At 42.3% G+C, this 23,544-nt stretch overlaps 1 protein-coding gene across 1 annotated transcript; it reads right to left on the bottom strand.

The window, feature by feature from the left end:
- Positions 1-676: 676 nt before the first annotated feature.
- On the bottom strand, positions 677-22,715 carry LOC134404588 (kynurenine/alpha-aminoadipate aminotransferase, mitochondrial-like). Its single transcript, XM_063135338.1, has 13 exons — positions 22,649-22,715; positions 21,365-21,530; positions 19,330-19,462; positions 17,110-17,184; positions 15,859-16,068; positions 15,097-15,162; positions 13,177-13,259; positions 12,222-12,318; positions 9,875-9,936; positions 8,244-8,308; positions 5,370-5,476; positions 3,488-3,589; positions 677-933 (listed from the first exon to the last, which is right to left on the bottom strand). The coding sequence occupies exons 1-13, from the start codon at positions 22,713-22,715 to the stop codon at positions 847-849; spliced, it is 1,320 nt and encodes a 439-aa protein (XP_062991408.1). The 3' UTR covers positions 677-846.
- Between the last annotated feature and the right edge of the window lie 829 nt (positions 22,716-23,544).

Raw genomic sequence — 23,544 nt, 5'->3', positions numbered from 1 at the left:
TTCTCCCATTCCTAATCCTGAGTCACAACACAATGTGTGTAGGTTGATTAGGGTCATTCAAAGTTTAGCTGACTCCTTTCCCCCTGGCTGGAGCTGGGCAGGGGAGGGGCCAGATTTGGCAAGATTGTCGGTGTCCCCCTTCAGACAAGGGGTCTTCTTACCGTGAGAACTGCAGGAAAGTGAGCAGCAGCAGCAAAAAAGCTCAACTAGCTGGCAGTCACTTTGGAGAGATGCTGGACAGGAGCCCAGAAGCATTGTGGGAGAATTGCATTGTTGGGTGCCAGCCACATCTGCCTAAGCCCCAGTGCTGGGTGGCCAGCGATTCTCCCTTTCCCAGCATTGAGAGGACTGCTGGGCCCAGGTGGCTGTAGCTAGCACCTTGGATTGGTGATAGGGTCAGCAGTAGTCCTTCCTGGGCCATTGGAAACAGCTCAAAGGTGCCAACGCTGAAACCAGGCTTGGAAGTAGGGAATGCCTCTACTTCCAATATGGTCATATTAAGTAGCCCCAACGTAACACTCTGAAAATGAATTTTTAGTTTCAGTAAGCCCAAGATTTTATTTAGTTTAAGTAAGCACACAATTTTGGGGGGATTTTTTTATTTATTACATTTCTATCCCACCGTTTTCCACCTTGCAAGGAACCCAAGGTGGCTTACACGGTCCTCCTCCTTCTCTCCATTTTATCCTGACAGCAACCCTGTGAAGTAGGTTAGGCTGAGAGTTGGACACTGGTTTTACCAAAGCAGCTGCATGAGATTTAAAGACAGGGTATGGCAGGTGTGCAATCAGGGTCTTAATGGGCAACTTATTCAGTGAAATTAGAGGGACAGGTTTTGAATGTCAGTCAGTCAGTGAAGGTGTTGGTAAGTGCCCCTCTGCCACAGATTTCATTCAGTTCTTCCCTTATAAGTTCAGCCAACTTCTGAAGACCCTAAATAAAAGAACAAGTAAATGATTTGAAAAGTGCAAAAATGATAATCAGTTTAGCAAAATTCAGCATTATTAAACTAATTTTGCATAATCACACAGCTGGCTCTTTTCTGATTTTTTTTTTTGGGGGGGGGACACCTGTAATCAAAGCCCAGTCACCTGGAGACAGGAGAAGGCAAGTTTATTTTGGGGAGGACTGAGAAACTGATTTAAATACATAATAAATTGAAAAATACTGTCAAGGAATTGCACACGCTTTTTGGGTGGAACAGTTTTCCGGTTTTCCATATTGAAAGCAGATACTGCTGTAATCTATGTTTATTGCCAATGTATCCAATAGAGATAATATTTTGAAACTGTTTAATTAACAGACCAATCTGCCAGAGCCTCTGAGATATCCAAACTCTGCCAGCACGAACCTGGCAGGGCAGAAGAGAGGAAAGAGTAGAGGTTGCTTCCGTCCCAGTCCCCTGGGGGGCCTTGCTGGCCCTCTTTCCTGCCCATTGACATCAATGTGTGCTTATGTGGAATAGTTCCTCTTCTTTTCTCAAAACTGAGCTGGCAGACAGACCTGGCTAAATAGACAAGGGGCTTTGATCTGGTTCAGGGATTGGTGTTTGCTTAGGCATATCTATCCAAATCTGTCTGTCTGTCTGTCTGTCTCCTTACCTGCCTGTTTCATCCCTTCATCCCTTTTTACTTATGAGATGGAATGACATTTATTTATCTGACAACACCAGCACATTTAGTTTAGTGGAAGCAGTACGACGCTTTGTTGTTAAAATGTAGGACTATTTACTATTTTGCTGCTTTGTCTTTTTCATCTCTTCTTGACTTCAATCTGATTATTTCAGCAGTACCTGTAGAATCCTGGCAATAGATCTAATGGTGACAGCACTTTAAGCATGTCAGTAAAGTCTAAAAACTACCACTAGGCTTTAAAATCTAGTGCCTGGTTCTCAGCGTTCAAGGTGAGGGTATCATAGAGTATACACACCACCAGTTTGTAAATCGATCAGACATTTATTGGGATTTCACATTCTCAGATGAGCCTGATTCAGAGTATTGGAAAACCCGTAAGCATTTTAATACAGACAACAGAAGCCGATGTTTTTGCAACAATCAAGAGACAAACTATGGTTTACACATCTCCCTTGCCATTCACACAGCGCTCACTGATTCCTTCTAACAGAATTTTTATTTACAAAGATAAAAAAGGAACAATTTGCACTTAAACAGGAATCTTCAAACCAATGGGTCCGGTAAATATTCAGATGTTCTCCGTGGGGCTTATTTAATGATTTTAAATAACAAGAGTTCGAGTTGTTACTTTCAGCAGAAATGTAAAGGAAATGTGAAATCTTATTTCACATGCCCCAATTCCCTTTGCTTTCCACTAAACCAAGATGATACAATCCCACTACAATCTTATATATGAGGGATGGGGAATCTTTGCTCCATAGGCCGATTTGGCTTGCCAGGTCAGCCCATCCAGCCTGCACTTCAGCCAGGGACTTCAGGAGGCGCCCCCCTTTCTCTCCAAGCCCTGCCCCTTCAGGGCTAGCGGGGAGAAAAATCCCCACTGTTATCTCCTACCAATGTTATCTCCAATTGGCGAGGGAGGAATTCCCCACTGTTATCTCAGGGGGTCCCTGGCTGAAGCATTGCGTGGAAGAGGGCTCCTCCAACCATTAGTGGGGGCAGCTTTGCCCATCCCGTGTCCCTCCCAATGGGGGAAAAGTGCGGGGAAGGCAAAGCGAAGGCTGGAGATGTTCCACCCAATGTTTCAGCCAAGGACTGGATGATGTCAGTGACCGTGATCTGTGACCCCAGTCACATGACATCATCCAGCCCATGGAGGGCAGGGGGCATCATCTCCTCCCTCACACCAATTTAATCACCTCACCCGTTATACACACTTACTACATACATGTTGAATTCAATGGGATTTACTTCTGAGTATATAGCATTGCAAAGAGTTAGACACATTAACAGTAAAATCTCATACATCGGGGTCCCCAACAGGACCTCCAAATGCACCTGTGAAGCACTCCACTATCGCCCCCCTTTATTTTTAATAATAAAAAAAACCCTTGAAAAGTGTTAGGGTGCCAGCTTCTCCTTCCTCTTCCTGAACCTGCCAGTGATCAGCTGCTGGGGGCAGGTAGAGAAGGAAAGAGTTGCTTTCTGGCCCTAGCCAATCTTCTTCCGCCCGTACAGACCTTTTCCCTTTTGCTCTTTCTCTCTTCCCTCCCTCCCTCCCAGCCCCTGGCCTTGCTCTGTCTCTCCCCTCTACCCCTTTGCCTTGCTATTCCCCTCTACCTCCCTCCCAGCCTCAAGCCTCACTATTTCCTGTCACCCTCCAGATTTTGTAGATTGCAACTCCCATCATGCATGACCACTGGCTATCTGGTTGGGGCTGATGGGAGTTGGAATCCAACACCATCTGGAGGCCATGGGCTCCTTACCGCATGTTTTACCCGATATGATCCAAAGCTCAAGAACTGTTCTAGTCTTTTTCCTTTATGAGCAATGAAAGGATAGACGACACTTGCCTGGTCGATTTGATCTGGAGAAGCGAAAGAGAAGCAAGCTCTGACATAGGGAGATGGTTTTGAGCTATCAATCATGAAATCATTCCCAGGAAGCAAGGACACCTAAAAATGTGAATTGCTCTTATTACTTGTCTGCATGCAGATGTTAAAATGACCATTTATTAAGCATAAAATGTAACGTTTCTAGACTTCTAATTGTCTCCAGATTATCTCCATATCTTTTCACACTGAGGGCCAAAACAGACATTGACCCCATTCAGAAGACACCTTAAACCACAGCTTTAACCATGGTGGTTAAGCCAGAAAGCCAGGCCATGTTCAGAAGACACCTTAAACCACGGCTTTAATCACAGTGAGTCAGGCAAAAAGCCTTATTCACTATGGTTAAAGCCATGGTTTAAGGTGTCTTCTAAACGGGGCCAATACTTTAAAACTGCATTAGTATTATTATTGATTGCATTTCTAAACTGCCCCATAGCTGAAGTGATTTGAAAAAAAGGAAAGGAACCTCTTGTGCAAGCACTGAGTCATTACTGACTCTTGGAGGGACACCAGCTTTTGCTGACGTTTTCTTGGCAGGCCTTATAGCGGGGTGGTTTGCCGTTGCCTTCCCCGGCCGTTATTACCTTTCCCCCAGCTAACTGGGTACTCATTTTACCGACCTCGGGAGGATGGAAGGCTGAGTCGACCCGAGCCGGCTGCCTGAAACCAGCTTCCGCTGGGATCGAAACATTAAAATACAATATACACAATTTAAAACCATTTGCATAAAACACACAAACAATATACACGAAGACAACATATATCTAAAAATAACTTTGAACAGTCAACCATAACCATAAGACAGATCCAGGACCACTAAAAATTCCTCATAAGGTGGCAAATGCCCGAGAAAAGAGATAGGTTTAAACACGGTGCCGAAAAGGTAACAATGTTGGTACTGGGTGGGCCTCATTGGGTAGATCATTCCACAGATGGGGTCCCCCACTGAGAAGGCCCTCTGCTTCATTGCCACCCTCATAGGAGGCACCCAGAGGAGGACCTTAGCTACTGAGCATAGAGTATAGGGGGTTCATGCTGGGGGAGGCTTGCCATCAGGTATTGCAGTCCCAAGCTGGGTAGGACATTATAGGTTAAAACCAGCACCTTGAATTAAGCTCAGAAGCATATAAGCAGCTGGTGCGAGCAGGCCAGAGTCGGTCTTATATGTTCTACTTATTGCAACATATACTCCTTTACTGTAAACTTTATCCCTAGAGATAAACAAGATTTTTAGCTCCGCGTGCTAACCTCACCGAAATGGATAAAATAAAATATTTACTCTCAAATACTGCCAAACCCATCATGCTAAACCTGGCAAGGTTTGCTGCCAAAGCAGCACGGATTAGGGAAGTTTTAGAGGACAGTGATCCAATTGAAAGAGAGGAGGTCCATAGCTGTGTATTTATATAAACTATTTTGTATTTGTATATCCCTTCTGCCTCGCTTTACATTGTAATGCTGGTTCACTATGATGTTAACTGTGATTTTTGGCTAAAACCTACTTTAGGTTGCCTTAACAATAAACATGTACTTATTGCAACATAGCTACACATGGCTTCTTCTTTCTTTCTTTTACTCTAGAGTAGGTGCAGAGCCCCTGTTCCAGATATTAAAAGCTGCCCTACTCCCATGCTACGTTCTCAATCTGAACCAGGTCCCCTGCACCAAGTCTAGAGTAAAAGCTTTTTTAAAAGATGTAACTGCTAGATGTAGATTTAAAGTAATGTATGATTTAGCTTTGAAGTGAATGGAAGACAGGAGACAGGACCAAAGCGGACCAAGTCTTACAAGTGAAGCCTCATTTATTTTAATTCTATGTAGACCAATAGATTTTCCCTACCCCTTTGTCCAATGCTTTCTCCGTGATCATCTGGTATGTATCAGAAATCCCCTTAATTTTTATCCACAAATACAGCCCAGCTTTAGGGATATACCAGTCTGCTAAACCTAGAGAAGAAAGCATAACAATTAAGTGAAAGTACCCTAACGAGATAATCAAGCATTTGTCTTCTTAAAAGATTTAATGATTATGACATCTGCATTGGTGTGGAGTGGCATTAAAGCCTTTTCATCTCTTTGGAAGTGTCTCCAGACAGTTTCTTGCATGAAAGTTAAGATTTTTCCTCTTACATTGTGCCAGTTATTAGCTGTCCTAGATAAGTCATATATGTGCATTTATTCAAAGCAATATACAGTGTTCTTTTAATGCTCAGAAGGCCCAATTCACACAATCCGAGCTGCTGCTCTCACACAAGTAGACAAGCATTAGCTCTGGGCCTATAGTTGCCACTTGCCATTCTGCTTGCCCAGCGAGCCATTTTGCACACATAAGACATACTGATATGATTTTAAAGAGAACCAATTCTGAATCAAGGTTAACTCTGCTGTTAAGTGAATTAACCTTAATTTAGACAAGTAATTTTATACACTATTTATTTATTTAAAACATTTGTATCCCGCCCTATATCACTAGGATCTCAGGGTGGTGTACAGATAAAATCATATAATATAAAACAATAAATATACGCAGCTAAAAACAAATTAAAACATGAATCAAGTTAAAACCAGTATATAGTTTAAAAGCAATAAAAACAATTAAAACAGTGCAAACTTGGTGAGTTTAACTATTAAAGGCTTTGTTAAAAAGCTGTGTTTTCACTTGGCACCGGAATAAAATCAGTGTTGGCACCAGTCGGGCTTCCAAGGGGAGGGCATTCCACAGTCAGGGTGTCACAACAGATAAAGCCCTTACCCACGTCCCACCATAGCGTATGTGTTGTGCTGGTGGGATGCGGAGAACAGATCTCAAGTCTCAGGCAGGCATATATAAGGAGAGGCACTCCGTCAAGTATCAAGGTCGCAAGCCGTTTGGGACCTCGATACAAGAGCCATGTTTAACTGTAGATTTAATACAATTTTTCTCCACCTAAATCTTTAATTTCCCCAGATGTAATGGATGTGGAGAAATAATAATAATAATAATAATAATAATAATAATAATAATAATAATAATAATGAATTCCAACTTTCAGTCCATAAACTTTCAGGCGTCAACACTACAGCGCAACAGAGAAGACTTTAAGAGCTTTTATCTTGCTTTTCACTTGAAAATACATGGAAGTAATCTTCACACACAGCTCCTGAGGAAGGACCACTTTGGGTCCAAAATGTTGAGCTCCCAATACACAATTTTTACTTTTGTTTTAATCGTTGGGTTATTTTTGAAAGAAAACAATTAAATGCATTCATTTACTTCATCGAACACCAGAGCTTTACTCTCTTTTCAGTACCACCGTTTTGGTGTTTCCCCCCTCTTTCTACTCCACCTTGATACAAGAGCCAGGTTTAACTGTAGATTTAATACAATTTTACTCTACCTGAATCTTTAATTTTCCCGGATGTAATGGATGTGGAGAAATAATAATAATAATAATAATAATAATAATAATAATAATAATAATAATAATAATAATTTCCAACTTTCAGTCCATAAACTTTCAGTAGAGGTCAGAATTTCTGAAGTGCTGAATCCTCAGTCTATTGAATTGAACATGCTCCATAGAGCATGTTCAGTTGAAATGTTTTCTTTGTAAAGTGGATGTTACATAGAGTCCAGTTGAAATGTTTTCTTTGTAAAGTGGATGTTGCTTGAAATGATCTCTGTGTGGTGCTTTCTCCAGGAAGGGATCTACACTAGTCAAATTAGAACGTGTCTTACCGTTTTTAAGTGTGGATTTCGTGGTATTTCGCCATATGACGCTCAGTTTGAGACGTTTTATTGTTGTCTGTTCTCTGTTTTTTATTTTGAACTTCTCTGAAATAAGTTGTTCTATTTGGTATGATGTGGCCGATTTCATCGTATTAAATGGGTTTCCTGTAATTCTTAATTAGCCAATCACATTCCTGGGGGCATGTTTATGTAATTTCTGTGCCCAAAGTTGGAGCCGTTTTATTTTTTTTCAAGCCTCTTTTTTGCAGCCTTTTTTTAGTTTCAGTTTTGAGAGGCTGCTTCCTGGTTTGTTTGCCGGTGGAGAGAAGAGGAAGTGGGAGGGGAAATTGGCAGACGGGGGAAAAAGAACAAACGGATTTGTTTTCTTAGTGTGGCTAAAAGGAATGCATTCCCACGGAAAGAGAAAAGTAAGTAAACGTTTTAAATCGTTCAAAAACAAAACGTTCAATGACTGTAAAAACAATGTTTCATGTACTAGTGTAGATCTCCTCCTGGTTGCTGTAGCAATGCATAGCACAGCATCTAATGTACTTCTTTCACCTTACATAGAATTTCCATGCACTCACTTTTGGCAGCGGTTGGAGCTGCTGACATGGGCCTTAGCCCAGGCAAATGGAGGGGTCATCCCTGCCTGCTCCCGGGATCCCCTGTGTGTCATTTGGATGCACAGGGATGATCCCGGGACAATCCCAGGATATAGGCCTGGTCTAGCCATGGCCATGAACACTCAATGTGATGTGGACAAACAGCCTGATAAACCATGTTATAGACCACACAGGCACATGGGGGAGATGCACTTCATTGTTTCAAGCTGTTTCAAGCAGCATCTGCCTAATAAAAGTGATGGCTCTCAATAATCTGTTTTCTCACTGCCACATTGTTAAAATCACCCAATCCTTTGCGTTCTTCCTTTAAATTGGCACTGGGACTTTTGTGAACTTTATCTTGGTGCAATGTTACGTCCAGGGGGCTGAGTTCACTGACCTTTCAGCCATTTGTCTGCTGCAGCAAGCATTGCTTCCCGCTGGTTTTTGTAGAATTCTGCTGCTCTGGAAGCAAACAATCAATATATGCATGCTTAGAGAACAAAAGTGGGGGGTTGTGAGTGAGCTGTAACTCATAAATTCCACTCAGCAAGTCACACTCAACATGGATATAACTAGAAAAGCAATATGATGCACTCCACCTCTGTACCTTAGATAGCTGCAATGGACAGGTGCTTAGGTCAGATGGAAGCTGTTAACTGATGACTGAGAAGAAGAAATGGCTAAATCTGTTTCTTCTACTATCCATGTCATGTGTTGTGCAAAATGCATTGATACCAATGTAGGGATGGCAGAGGAATTAGATCTTTGTGAATTCCTATGCAAACTGCTCTGATCTGCACCTCTTGAACTAATGGGTGGACCGGGCACAGCATTATCCTTCAGATTTTGCACTTCTCCAAGGGCTCATCCACACCAAGCAGGATATTCCACTATGAAAGCGGTATGAAAGTGGTATATAAAAGGCAGGAGCCACACTATTGCGTTATAGTGGTATCGAAGTACACTGACAACTGTTGGGGCCCATTGACACCTACCACATTCTGCTTTCATAGCACTTTCATAGTGTTATATCCTGCTTGGTGTAGATGTGTCATGGGCCCCAACAGTTGTCAGTGCACTTCAGTACCACTATAAAGCAGTAGTGTAGATCCTGCAGTGCACTTCAATACAGCTATAAAGCAGTAGTGTGGCTCCTGCCTTTGCTATACCGCTTGTATTACCGCTTTCATAGTGGAATATCCTGCTTGGTGTAGATGAGCCCAGAATGTCGTGATGCAGTTCTCAGCTCAAAAAGATAAATACCAAAATGCACTCAAAACTTTGTATGTAGGGATATAATGCAGTTTAAAATATAGATGTTTAGTTAAAATGCATTTATAAATAAGTATTTGGTGAGGAAGTATGTTCAAAAATACTTATTTCAATATACATTTACTGTATATACAGATTGAGGGGTTGGATGCAGGATCTTCCTTCCATGGAAAGAAGAGCTCTGCTTGTGGATGGCTCCTCTGCCTGATTTTTTTGGGATACCCCAAACCACAGGTCATCCTATTCAGCAGACTTTCTCGGCCTGTGGCTAATTTCCTTGCCCTGTTGAACAGATACAAAAGAGGGCAGGGCTCCTGCGGCTTTAACTGTTGTGATGAAGAGGGAATTCCACCAGGTGCTGCATGCATACAAAGGACACCTACTGAAATTTCCTTTCTTATACAACTGTTAAAGATGCAGGAGCCCTGTCCTCCTTTTCATATGGTCACCATACAATAGATAAACTAATTAAAAACAAGATTAAGAGACTGCAGAACCACTATAAAAGGCCACAGCTAGACGTAAGGTTTATCCTGGGATCATCCAGGGTTCGCCCCTGCCTGAGCACTTGATCCCCTGTGTGTCACCTAGATGAACAGGTTTGACCCCTGGACGATCCAGGGATAAACCTTAGGTCTAGCTATGGCCAAAGCTTTCAAAGGCATGCAAAACTGGTGCGGTGAGACAGAAATAGATGAAGATGACACTTACAGCACATGGGCCATGACCATGCTAGCACTTTCATAAATCCCTTACCTATTTGCATTCTCCAGAAAACCCCTTTGACCCCACTTGTTAAAAAGTTGTGACACAAGGATCTGGAAAAGAAAGAAGGAGAACACTCAAATGGATGTCATAACCCTAAATCAAATCTGCAAGATTTGTGACTTTAGGGAGAATTCCAATCATCTAAATGGCTTATCGAAACACGGTGATAATGTTTTAAATGGTATACTTGTAATATCTTACTAAAGTAACCAGTTTAAATACCTGGAAGCAGCATTTCAGATATACAAATGCAAATTCTTCCACCGCTCACGTTCTTCACACAGACTCCGTGGGGATTTTATTTTCTGCAAATTCTTCCTTATCGAAGTACTGCGACATTTCTGATCAAAACATCTCCCGTTTAAGGTCTCAGAAAACCTTTCAGTGGCAGCACTACGCTGCGTTGGAAGAGGGCAGTGGCCCCTGCTTTTCCTTGCCCATAAAAGAAATGCGACAGCCAGCCTCTTCCCAGTAAGTTCTCTTAATTACACCGGCATTGCAATGTGCAGTGCTGGCATGTTTGCTTGCTATTTCCCCTCGCTTGGTTTTCTTCTCTCGTCCTCCAGGGGCACATCTACATGCCTGCTTTACACCGAAGTAAATGTGCAGATTCGTGTTTTAGGACACACGATGCAGCCGTCCATTTGCTGCAGTGGCGGCTTTTACCCACGATATTGCGTATATTTGTATTTCTGATTTACCGCGACTTTTAGGTTAATGTCCGACTTCGCATCACATTATGGTTATGTGTCCTTGGGGGAGTTAAATCGCATTTTGACATGTGGACATAGCTTTGATGTGATTGGCCGATTTCCCGCCTTCCCACCTATCAGCTGCCTCGTTCCTTCCCGCCATTTTCACTTTCAGTTTTACAACAAAGATGGTGAATGGGCAGCGAGCGAGCAGTCCCCTGCACTGCTTCTCGTCTCATTTTCTCAGCTCTCAGTGACAATTATTAAAAGCTCTCAGTGACAATTATTAAAACACAAGACTTGACCTGCAGCCGGTAGGAGGAGGGGGTGGGAGGAGAGACCCTTGGGAGGTAGTTCGGGTGCTGGGCAGCAACCCAGGGTGTGACCCTGCTGGGCAACACCACACTGGCCTCTCCTTTCACCAATATAAATATGTGGATCTCCGCATATACAATTTATTGTTTTGCTCACCCCTCCTTCCTTGCAGATGTGCGAATGTGCGCAGCATCAAGTACACTAAAATATATAAATTGCTGTTGCTGCTGCATTGTGATGCTCATTGCCTAATTCGAATCAGCTAAAAATCAGGTTAAAATTTAATGAGAAGCAATTCCGCTGTTGTATAGATGAGGTTCAGCTCTGAACTTGTTGGGTGGGTTACTGAGCATGTATGGTAGATGCACATGCTCAGTACAATCCCCCAACAGTGCAGTCAACAGAGGGAACTGGTAGGGTGCCCATGAGGACAGCTCTTTCTGCCCCCCAAATTTGGGCATGGTTGGGACTCCTGTGCCTGTGCAGGACCCTGACCTTAGTTTTGCAGTAGGGTGTCCATTTTGGAATTACGATGACCATAGCCAATAGTCAGAAGTGTGGCTTTTGTTTTGTTTTGCTCCTGTGTGGTGCTTGAGAAGACCACCAGAGTGCTCTCATTGAGACTGTGCGTGCACTGTGAAGTGGAACTAGCCCTTGGCTTCCTTCCTTTGCTTCAGTGAGTGGGCATAGCAGGGAGAGAAAGTGTGAGTGTCTCTGTGTGTGAATCAATGTTTCCCATTTTTTCCTCTCAGTTTCTCTTTTCTGTGTAATGAGGGAGCAGAAAAATATGGATCCAAAAGAGTACTTTTGTGTTGATATGTGGAATCTGTTCCTCCCTCCTCTGTTTTCACCCATGATTTTGAAAATTCTCTTTTCTGTGCAACGGGGATGGCTGCTGGAGCAGAGAAATGTGAGTTCTGCTTTGCGAGGACTGTTTTTTGTTGTTGTTCTTCAATGGGTCAGAACTCCTCCCAAACCTCAATTTGCCTTTTCTGTGCAAAGAGTTCCCTCTGCCCCTCTTGTAACATGAAGCTTGGTCTCTCGTATAGAACATTATCAGGTCACAGCCTCCTTTACTTGGAAGTAAATCCACTTGATTGCAATGGAATTTGCTTTCAGATAGGTGTGCTTAGACTTTTAGCTGAACCCTATGCATGTGTTAAGAGTTCAGTAGGGTGTACTCTCAAGTAAGTATTTAACTATTTGCAAATTTATACCTGCTTACCTTGGAGTAAACCCCATTGAACTTAATACTTCTGAGTACAGTACACATTACAGGATTGCCCTGTTAGTTCTGAAAAGCAAACTGATATAATACGAATACTTACCTGTGTGAAACTGCTGGTCTGCAATGTTGAGGCCTGTATATGTAGAATAACCTTGTCGATAAGAAACGCAGGTCCTGTTAGAAAGCCTATTCTCATCCTAAAATAATAATAATAATAATAATAATAATAATAATAATAATAATATAGTTCTTACCTGCCTCTCCGATTGGATTGAGGCAGGGAACAACAGCAAGCATAAAATACATAAAATACCGATTAAAAATATAGTATACACTGTTAAAAAAAATCCTAAAAACATCCTAAAACCATACTAAAAGCATCCTAAAATTCCACTGGATAGGCCTGCTGCAAGAGATCAGTCTTGATAGCTGAACTCATTCTTGTACTCTGTAAAAGAGAGTACAAGAATGAGTTCAAAGGCATGCATCCTGGTAATAAGTCATTTTTATCAGAATCTGCATGGTATTTGAGATGCTATTAATTACAAAAGTCGACAACAAAAAACTGGACATCTACAGAGTGTTCATTCAAGTATTGTTCAGTATTGCTCTAACAAATGAAGCCATACAGACCGCAGAGCAATATGTTCACGAGATGTTAGTGGCTGAGGCATGGGCTGTTATCAAATTAATATTACATTAAGGCACAGAGAAGCCTTTAATGGCTACTACAGAGAAGGGGAGGGTCTTTTAACCGGAGTACATGCTCATCCCTTATGCTCTCTTTCCTTGGAAGGTGCTACTCTAAGCTCTCCATTGACATAAATCTTGTTGACGAGGAATCCCAGTATCTAGTAAAATGATCTCGGGAGTTTGTTTTGTGAAGGCAGTCAAAACTCCATAATCAGACAAGAAACATTTGAATTTGCTGTATTTGACAGCTACAAACTTCTTGTCTGGAGATACTTCATGTAATTATGTCAGACTAAACATCCTCGGCTTAATTAGGGTGATGAGTGTGTTGACGGTGGTGTGCCTGTTCAGTTTGTACTCACCCAGGAGAGATGACCTTAGAGAAAGAATCACCTCTGATGACTCGACCATCAACATCCATTGAAAGAAATGATGGTGCTTTTGTCTTAAAATAGAAAATAAACTTTATTGTTAAAATGAAAACAACCATTTTCTAGCTACTGTCAACAAGCACATATTAAGGCTTGCTTGGTGCATGAACTTTGTGAAGATGATATAAAGCGCTCCATCAGACAAGCATTTTATTGCACGCTCATTACTGGGCACTCACGGATTTTCGTGTGTCCCATGGAAGCCTATGGGAGCAATTGCTGGCAAAGTTATGTCAGTCAGTCTTAGTTTCATTGCAAAGCTAGAATGTTGCCAGTATTCCAAGTTTTTCAGAGGAATTCTATTACAATGCCTATTTCTTTCATTATGGAGTGTGACCACACAAGCTGAGACTGCATGTTACTACATGGATTAGGACATTAGCATGGGTGGGGAGGGAGACTTTAATCCTGTGTGATGGGAAAAAGACATGCAAGGATCGTGTCTCATACTAGGGATATATTCACACGTTATAATGAACATGCATTTACACTCTATGTATGCTCGTCAAGATGCTTGTGAGAATCTAGCCCTACTTAGTCAAATTCAGATACATTGGGGAGAAGGTAGGATTGCCAAACACTGTAATTATACATTTCCATTTCAATGACAACCCCCCCCCACTTTAAAAGATGAGGGTTAAGGCTATCCCATGTTGGTTCAAGCACCACAAAGCCAGGAAATAGGCAGCTAAGGCGGATGCCTTAACTGATGTGCCCCGTAATTAGTGATGCTGTGCTATGTTCACAAATTGTGCTTGCTTACAATTTACTCTTTGTACAGCCACACTTTTCTCTAGTCCATTGGGCCTCCTGTAAACATTTATAAATTGTTATTTTATTCATTATCATGGTCTTCCATATTTTTCATCTCCATTGACTGAGAGATGGTAGTCGGGCAGATTTACAACCTTTTGCCAGTATTATGCATGCCTCAACTAGGGGGGAATCCGCACGTCGTTCTCAGGGCTCTTCCATCCGCCCCCAGTGCACCCCGAAAACAATCGTGTAACTTGCCTGTAAAAGAGACGAGGAAGAAGCGTCCTTGCCGCTGCCACCGCCGCCGCCACCCACAGACCTCCTCGCCGGCTGGGACGGAGAGCTCGGGGGAAGAAGGCGGAGTGGAGAGCTTCTTCCGCTCTCCACCCCGCCTTCTTCTGCCGAGCTCTCCGAGCCGGCCAGCGAGGAGGGAGTTGGGTGGCGCCGCCGACAAGGATGCTTCTTCCTCGTCTCTTTTACAGGCAAGTTACACGATCGTTTTTGGGGTGCACTGGGGGCGGATGGAAGCGCCCTGAGAACGACGTGCGGATTCCCCCCAGCATACTTTTTGGTTGCCTCTGATAAAGAGCGATTGTTCTTGAAATACAAAAGACATAACAGCTGCAATTTATGCTGTTAAGAATAAAATTTTCTTCAGCCCATTCTTATGTTTGTCTCTGATTTTTGTGAGGTCTGTACCCAGAACTCTGATGATCAGGTATTGGCTGTTTGCTCCCACTGTCACAATAGGTTGGATCCAGACTAAGGCCATAGCTAGACCTAAGGTTTATCCCAGGATCATCCCGGGTTTGTCCCTGCCTGAGCGCTGGATGCCCTGTGTGGCACTTAGATGAACAGGTTTGACCCCAGGACAATCCTTAGGTTTATCCTTAGATAAACCTTACGTCTAGCTACTAATGAAATCAATAGGGCTTAAGTTAGTTATCAATAGGTATGGATCCAACCCCCTGACTACTGGACACAATAGGGTAACACAGGCAGTTCCTGTTGAGACATTAACTCAACAACCCATAATTCTCTTGGCTGGGAAAGTCAATTACTCTTGAAAGACTTAAAATCTAGGTTTGGTTTTACCTTCTCAAACTGGAGGAAATAGTATGCATCATCTTCTATGATAAGGAAGTTGTATTCTCGGGCAAGCTAAAAGAGAATTCAAACCCCCCCCCCCCCCAAATTGTGTGAAATAGTCAGTCTATACAGTATGGTTTGCCCACAAGTCAAAGCAATAGTTGTTCCATGAAAAATGTGGATAGCCTTGCAGGATTTCTGTGTGCCACATTTGTGTAAAATTAGATGCTTCCTGACAATAAAATTCAAAACAGTAACAATTAATTGAATATTTATTCAAAATCTGAAGCACCCGTCGCAGGCTTGCCGAGGGAGGGAGGGAAAAGAGAGTGAACACCTCTGTTTTGCAGCTGGCGTGGCAGGGCACACCAAGCAGGGTATGTCTCTTCATTAGCATTTTGGTGCTTTTGAAACATTTCAATTCACCGTTAAAAGGACTCTTCTTAAACGGTATTAATAAATGTGTGGATTCTTCCCTATATGGCTTGGGACCAAACTACCTTCTCCCATAAAAACGTCCCTGGGTTTTAAGACCTTCTGGAGAGGCGCTTCTCAGAAAAGACCACTTCAAGTGCCCCCCCGCTGCCCCTTTGCCTCTTAGTGCCCCCCGCTGCCCACTTGCCTCTTAATGCCCCCCTATGCAATCCCACTGCCCCCAAGGGGGTGGTACCGCCCACTTTGGGAACCAATGATCTAGAGTTTCTTAATGGAAATGCTGTGTCTGTTTCTGCTTGCAAGTTATGGTGATGCCAGAGTCTCATGGATTACCTGGTAAATCTCCTTTTTGCGCTCTGCTGTCAAGGAGCTTCCGGAAGGATTGCCACCATTGGGAACAGTGTACAGGAACTTGGGGATCTTGTTATTGAGTGTACGCACTTTGTCAGATTGCCACCTGGAAAGAATTTCCTTCAAGGCTTTTGGAATAATACCATGTGCATCACTAGGGACTTTGATAATGTTACATCCCAAGGGCCGCAGCTGTTTGTGAAAAGAAACAAGGTGTTCTGTATAATTCAGTATGCAGTCAACAGAAGCAGTTCAAGTCAGAACATTCTGCTGCAGTTGCTAAACGTTAAACCATTCACATATTCATATATCGTGCTCCTTAAGAGTGATCCTAAAATGTCATGAGCAGGTGGCAGTAAAAAATGTTAGTGACAGTTATGGATACACATGCCCCTGGAGGAGAAGGATATCAATGGCATGATGGCTAAAGTGCAACCTCCAGTATCAGGGGCGGTAAGCTTATATACACCAGTTGTTGGGATTACAGGTGGGAGGGTGCTGTTGCAACATGTCCTCCTTGCAGGTCCCTGGTTGACCTCTGGTTGGCCATTGTGTGAACAGACTGCTGGATTAGATGGATCCAGCATGGCTCTTTTACGTTCTTATGAGAGGCATGAGAAGAAAAAGGAAGGAGTGCACAAGGAAGGCAGCAGCAGGCAAGAGAAGGCAGTGGCTAGGATGGAATCCAGTTCTCTTGTATCTGCATTGTACAATGAGGGTGTTCAATCCTGAAGCTCTAATTCACCTGTTTGGATTTGGGCCTGTTCTTGTCTTACTTGACTCCAATATATGATGGTCATGTGTCCTATTTTACAGATAGCAATCATCTATTTGAAGGTGTCCTCTGGGGACAGTCCTCTATTTGAAGGTGTCCTCTGTTTGATGGGCTGTCCAACCATCAGGAGGGATAGCATCAGGGGCCTTGAAGTTGCCCAGCAACAGTAAAAGTTAATGGTGCTATATATAAACAGTGTGTAATGCTGGTGCTGCATTATAATGCAATCACTAGATGGAGATGCTTCATTGAACATATAGGGCATTGAGTTTTTAATTCAAATCACATGTCTGCTACCTAAAAAAGCCCATCATAAACTCACAAATAAACTGGAAGGAGAAAGCCCTGTTAAGGATACAGGATCTCAGTCTCATATGATTAATTTCAATATCTATTGTAGCTCAAAGAACCAGAGCTGCCACATTTTCATGGTTATGCCCCCCACAAAAGTGACTCACTGCTGCCAGTGTCCCAGTGAAGTTTGGCTCGTCTAAAAGGATATTATCTCCTGGGTTGATGAGCATATCATAAACCTGAAAGACAAGATCAACAAACAACATAAGAGGGGGCATTGAACTGCGATGGAATGGATTTGGTGAATTTTAAGACACAATTATTTATGAAACATGATGCAAGACAGATATAATAAGAATAAAACAAGATGTCCTTGGAAGTTTATTTTTCTTGCACTGTTGGGTGCACAAGGGGGTTATTTATCAGGATTGCAGTGTGGAAGAGCAAGAGTAAACCTCTTCTCCCCATGCATTGTGGTCCTGATCCAGATTGCTCCCCCTTATTTCTAAGTTAAAACCCCCTCACCAGATGGTTGGATTCAGGTTTAAGCATGTGCAGGTGGGCTGGTGGAAGCAGATTTTCCCAGCCCTCCTTCACCTCTTCTTTTTGGGGAGCTCCTCCAGCTCCCTCAAAATGCTACAAAGAGTGTTGCAGGATCCTGACAAATGGGTGGGGCTGTGGTGCAGGTGGGAAAAGAGGGGATCCTGAAATCCAAGTGGACGCACTTTCCGTGATTGGACGCAATTCCATTTATATGTATTTAAGAATTGGAGTAACTAGCATTACATCCCTTTAGGACTGGAAGTAACCTCACCTTGTTCTGCTTCCACTGAGGGAAAAAGTTAATATGGTTAGTCCAGAGTTCCTACTGGAAAAAAAGGGATGAAGTGAATATTCACTGATTCCTTCTTTCCCCTGTAGACCCTTGAAATGCTTCTCTGGAAGATTAGGGCTTTTCTGCATGAGATTTTTAAGCTGCACCTTTACAGAGGCTTCTGCTTCTAGATTCTTTGTGGGATTAAAATTGGTTCCTTCACACGCCTTTTCCCTGTTTTTTTCTTTCTTTGCCTTTCTAGGTGGCACTGTGGTATTGCAGAGTTGCCTGAATACATGAGGGTCTCATGCTGCCATTCAGAGATATACCAGACTTTCCTTATTAGAAACACACACACACACACACACATGCTAAATTGGTTATAATATTGTGCAATAGTGTGTAAAACACCCACAAAGTACCGTGAGTGAGGAATTACGAGTGCACAATAAAAGCTTCATGTAAAAATGCTCTTAGGGGTCCATCACACCTAAACATTTGTCCTCGTATTATCCCCCTCCGTTTACGTAGCGTTTGAAAGCCTTACGTTTCATTCATCTTTAGACCTCTCCTGCGCACTGGCAAATTGCTGTCCCCCCCACCCCACAGCAGATCTCCTTTGTACCTCCCCTTACCGTGTATTGGTTGGTCACAGTTGGATACCTCCCCCACCCCAGTGATCGACATGGCATGCTGGAGAAAAGGCATGTCAACTCCCTTTCATCAGTAATACACGCCCTCAGAGCATCGGATTGAGTACAATCAGATAAAAATACATTGTTGAGGGTTCAGCGCATTGCCGGAAAAAAATGTTCTTTCCTCACACCAAGAAACCTCGCAAAGAGGGGGGGAATAGGCGAGATCACGGCAGGACATGGACGACGTTATGTGAGCCCTCAGGAAACAACGCATGGCGAGAGCGGGCTATAACACTGGTGTGACGAAGCTTTTAGTGTGGGAGGTGTTGTGGGGGGAGGGGCGCTGCAGGGGAAACGGGGAGTCAGCAGAGGTCTCTTGCTGATGCTTCCCACAAAGGGACACTCTGAATCCACCTCAAGCTCATGTATACAAAGAGTTCTTAACTTAGTATATATAACAGAACAATTTAAAAATTCTTTGTCAGAATAATGCAATTTTATTTTCTACTGTGTTGATGATCCAAATATTTCCATGTATGAACTTTGCCCATCTGACATGATGCAGTGTGTGTGGGATCATCAATTTTAAAAAATAATATTCATATTTGATTACAATAGGCTTCAGCCTCCTCCCTCCCTCAAAGGATCCTGGATCATTGCCTTATCGACCCTAATAGGAGCAGTAATGTAATAGGATCAGAGTGGCTGCAGCCTCCTCTCTTCCCCAGCGACCACAAAGCAATCCAGGTTGCTACTTTGTCAGTGCTACTAGTTATGGTAAAACAATGATCAAATCAGGGTCTCTGGGTGTGTGAATGAGTGTGAGAGCGAAAAGGCTGTGCACCCTTGCAAAAGAGGCGCTCAGTGAATCAAAGCATTTAGCTCATTTGTGTAAAAGAACATGGTCATGTTAATATTTGAATTGCCCATACTTTACTAAGTCCGTCTTGGCTGCCTGAGGTGACACATATCTTCATTTGGCTTTTCTTAGGAGCACAGAGAGCTGTTGGTGGGTTATGGAGTTTCAGCTGCAGGTCTCTTAACCAAGACAATAATTCTGGAACTCTGGAAAATAGATTTTATTCTTTTTAGCATCGGCAGTACTTAATACCTAACATACAACTTCAGTTTAGCTTGCCGTTTTTGTGATAAAGAGGTGAGAATAACAAAACATAAATATATAGGCTTGGATGCAAAGACAAATTAGCTTAAGGAAGTTCATGGAGGAAAGTTCCCCTTTTTTTCTTCCCACCTGCAGTCACCTGTGTCCTTCCAAAGCCTCTCCAGAAGGGTAGGGGCCTTCCTGAACAATGTTAGGAATCACCCCCAAATTGGGCTTCGATCCTAAGACGGTGGTATTTGGGGGGTTTGGCTCCACCCCTTTTCCTTTGACCCCACCCACCACTGAAATATGGCCCCTGTGATCGTCTCCAAAATAGAATTTGGCCATTGGACCAAAAGAGATTCTGCACCCCCTGCCTTTTCTGCGTATAATAGACAGCTCATGTGAAGTCTTGTTCCTAGGCAGCAAATCATAGGACATAGGACTAGATCAGCTCCTATGATCTAAGACTAAGGATATGCAGGGCCGGCGCTACCATTAGGCCAACTAGGCAGCCGCCTAGGATGCAGACCTCAGAGGGGCGCAGTACTGACCTTTAAGGGTCACAGTTTTATACAAATTAGCTGTTTTAATGTTGTGTTGCCAATGTCGGAGGTATGCATTATACCGAGTGCCCTTCAGTTCAAAATGATCTGTGTGCCAAAATATTTTCTTTTGTATTTGCGAAAGGTAATCAAAAATTGCTTATTACTTATCCTTGCAATTTAAAATGAATTTAGCAGTTTCAAGTTTTGTGCTGCCCTCCCTCAAAACATCTGTTCTTAAAAATCAAAGTTGGCAAAAAATAATAATAATAAAAAAATGGGGTGGTGGTGCAAGTAGCTCACCTTGCCTAGGGCGCAAAATAGTCTGGCCCTGGCCCTGAGGATATGCGGCCCTTGACTACAAAAAGCAACCTTTTTGAAGTTAAGGGTTACATGCCCTTAGAGGAAAGTGGTCTGGGCTACATAGGGTGGTGCCATCAGTTTGCAGTGGATGGGGCCACCATGTATCCATTCACCTTTCATCCATCCATCCGTTGTTCCATTCATTCTTTCTCTCATTCACACCACCTACCCATTCACACACATGTCAAGGGCGCCATGTGTAAACCGTCCTGCTGAGCGCTTTTCTCCCCATACTTCCCAACTGCCCCTGACTCTCCTTCACCTTAACCTCTACCCATTCATCTCATCAATCACCTTTCATCAGCTCACTTTTATGTTGCCCATGCACTGCTCCATCCAGTGCTCATTTATTTGCATTACTCGGCTGCTTCACCCCTGTGCTACTCCAGCACCCTATCCAATCCCTTTGCTTTTATCACTCCCTTCCATTCTGCTGTTTAATGCAAGAAGCGATGTTGCTCCTTCCCCACCCCCAAGTATTAAGATTCCTCCTGCATGTCCTTGCTTTAAGCAGCAGCTAAACACTACTATGACATAGATAATACTGGAAGTCAGCCTGATTTAACAGGGCTCTTACACAGCTCCTGGCTCACTGCTAGGAGGCAACCCATCCTGTGCTCTAGCCTCTGGCCAGATCTACACCAAGCAGGATATTGCACTACGAAAGCGGTATGAAAGCAGTATATAAATGGCAGGAGCCACACTACTGCTTTATACCAGTATTGAAGTGCACTGACAACTGTTGGGGCCCATTGACACATACCATATACCGTTTTCATACCGCTATAACCTGCTTGGTGTGGCTCCTGCCTTTTATATACCGCTTTCATACCACTTTCATAATGCAATATCCTACTTGGTGCAGATCTGGTCTCTGTCTCTATTCTCCTGGTGTTAAACAGTATTTTAAAAAGAACCCCCCCCCCCCCGCCGCTATGTATGAGGTTTGATGAATACCCATCTGTAGCACAGTACTGGAGAGCTCTCTTCATCAGTTTTTCCCCAATTTCAATGGTCGTTCCATCAATAAGGGAGATGCTTGCTGTTTTGATTGGGAAACAGTCAGGATTTGGCAAGCCTCCAGAAAGCATGACTAAAGAGGGCATCTTCTGCTCCAGTTCATCTATTGTTAACATAAATAAAAGGGGATTTCAAAGCTACAACAAACAATGAACTCTAGTAGAAAAATGAGAATGATTGCAAATATAGGGCCTGTTCAGACAACACACTAAGCCATGGTTAGGCCGCTAACCCCTTTGCAGCAAAAGACCTGTTTAAATTGTGGTTATGTAGCCACCATGGTTAGGAATGGTTCATACAATATGCTAAGCCATAATGTTTAGCTTAAAATGCTTAACCACCATGGCTTAGCATGTTGTCTGAACAGGTAGATTGTCATAATTCACAAAGAAGATAAAGATCCCATGCAAGTAGCCTCCAATAGACCAATATCTCTTCTAATTAATGGTGATAAAATATTAACTAGTATATTAGCAAAAATTTTAAATAAAGGATTATACCCTGTTTCCCCGAAAGGAAGACATCCCCCGAAAATAAGACCTACTTCCAGTTTTGCCTCTCGCTGTAATATAAGGCATCCCCCCGAAAATAAGACCTAGCACATCTTTGGGAGCAAAAATTAATATAAGACACTGTCTTATTTTCGGGGAAACAGGGTATCAAGACCAAACTGGGGCCATAGCTAGACCTAAGGTTTATCCCTGGATCGTCCAGGGGTCAAAACTGTTCATCTAAGTGACACACAGGGGATTCAGTGCTCAGGCAGGGGCAAACCCTGGATGATCCCAGGATAAACCTTAGGTCTAGCTGTGGCCCTGGTTTCTTTTCACAAGAAAAATAAAGGACAATGTGAGAAAAATCCCACATATTATTGATTTTGTATCTTTATTAAGAGAAGAATTTTAGATGGAGAAAAAGCAGTTGCTAACATTTAATCAACTTTTTTATTTGAAATTCTGAATGCTTTTAATTTTGGACCAATGTTTAATAAATGGGTACAGGCAATTTATTTAAACCCTGAAGTAAGAGTGCATAGAAATAGGGTGTTATCACCAGTATGTATTTATACTGCCCAATGGTCAAAGCTCTGTGGGCAGTTCACAAAAGAGAAAACCACAGTAACATGACAAAATCTAATATAAAACTTCTAAAAGTATAAAACTACAGTATAAAACCACAGTAAAAACTAGCAGCAGTGTAAAAATCTAAAAGTAAACTCACTTGTCATTCTTGCAAGGTTTGTTTTCCTTGCCATGCTTACTGTGGACAGGAAATGAGAGTAATCCATTTTGTTGGGGCAAGCAGTCATCCAAGATTTTAGACTTCAGAAAATTGCAATAGAAATTGTACAGAAAAAAAGGAAACATTACTATTGTTTGAAATTTCTAACATCCTTCTCTTAAGATAACAGTTCAATAGTTTATGCTCAAATGCCCAATTGTTTTACTATGTAACTCAGCAATAACAAGTGAGACAAAATATTGTTACCAAAGCAATATTAACTTAGGGGGAAATTTACAAATATCATGTAAATAGGGTGACCATATGACCGGATTTGCCTGGGTTTTTGGTGACAAATCCGGGAGGGAGAGGGGAAATCCGGATTTTTCCATAGAGCAGCTCTAATGGGACTTAACAAAAATGTTTATAAGATAAAGACATGAAACTTGGCACGATGGTAGCTCTTAGGAAGGGCTTTAGTCATACCAAATTTGAAACAGATCCGTTCATCCATTGATTTTTTAGGATTTTTTTAAAAATTGAGGTTTTAAAATTATTATTTTTAAAATCGTCATTTTTAAAGATAAAGAGATGAAAGTTGGCACATGATAGGATTTAGATAGAGCTTTAGCCACACCAAATTTGAATCAGATCCGTTCATCCATTGACTTTTTAGGAATTTTTTAAAAATTGAGGTTTTAAAATTATTTTTTTTAAAACCATCAGTTTTAAAGATAAAGAGCTGAAAGATGGCACCATGATAGCTTTTAGGTAGAGCTTTAGCCATACCAAATTTGAAACAGATCTGTTCATCCACTGATTTTTAGGATTTTTTAAAAAATTTAAGGATTTTTTTTTTAAAAAAATGTTATTTTTAAAGATAAAGATATGAAACT

This window comes from Elgaria multicarinata, chromosome 10 (genome assembly GCF_023053635.1).
Source record: "Elgaria multicarinata webbii isolate HBS135686 ecotype San Diego chromosome 10, rElgMul1.1.pri, whole genome shotgun sequence".
Classification (NCBI taxonomy): domain Eukaryota; kingdom Metazoa; phylum Chordata; class Lepidosauria; order Squamata; family Anguidae; genus Elgaria; species Elgaria multicarinata.
The sequence above is the reverse complement of the archived record's forward strand: the minus strand, read 5'-3'. Positions and strand labels throughout refer to the sequence as shown.

Bases quoted from the DNA above. Each gene is read 5' to 3' on its own strand.
- LOC134404588 (XM_063135338.1), bottom strand. From the start codon at position 22,715: ATGGATTACTCTCATTTCCTGTCCACAGTAAGCATGGCAAGGAAAACA. The intron at 19,463-21,364 runs GTATTCATCAAA...TCTATTTTCCAG, and splicing joins CAGTACTGTGCTACAGATGG to AGTTCCAGAATTATTGTCTT. The intron at 16,069-17,109 runs GTGAGTCACTTT...TTTCACAAACAG, and splicing joins TCACTGGGACACTGGCAGCA to CTGCGGCCCTTGGGATGTAA.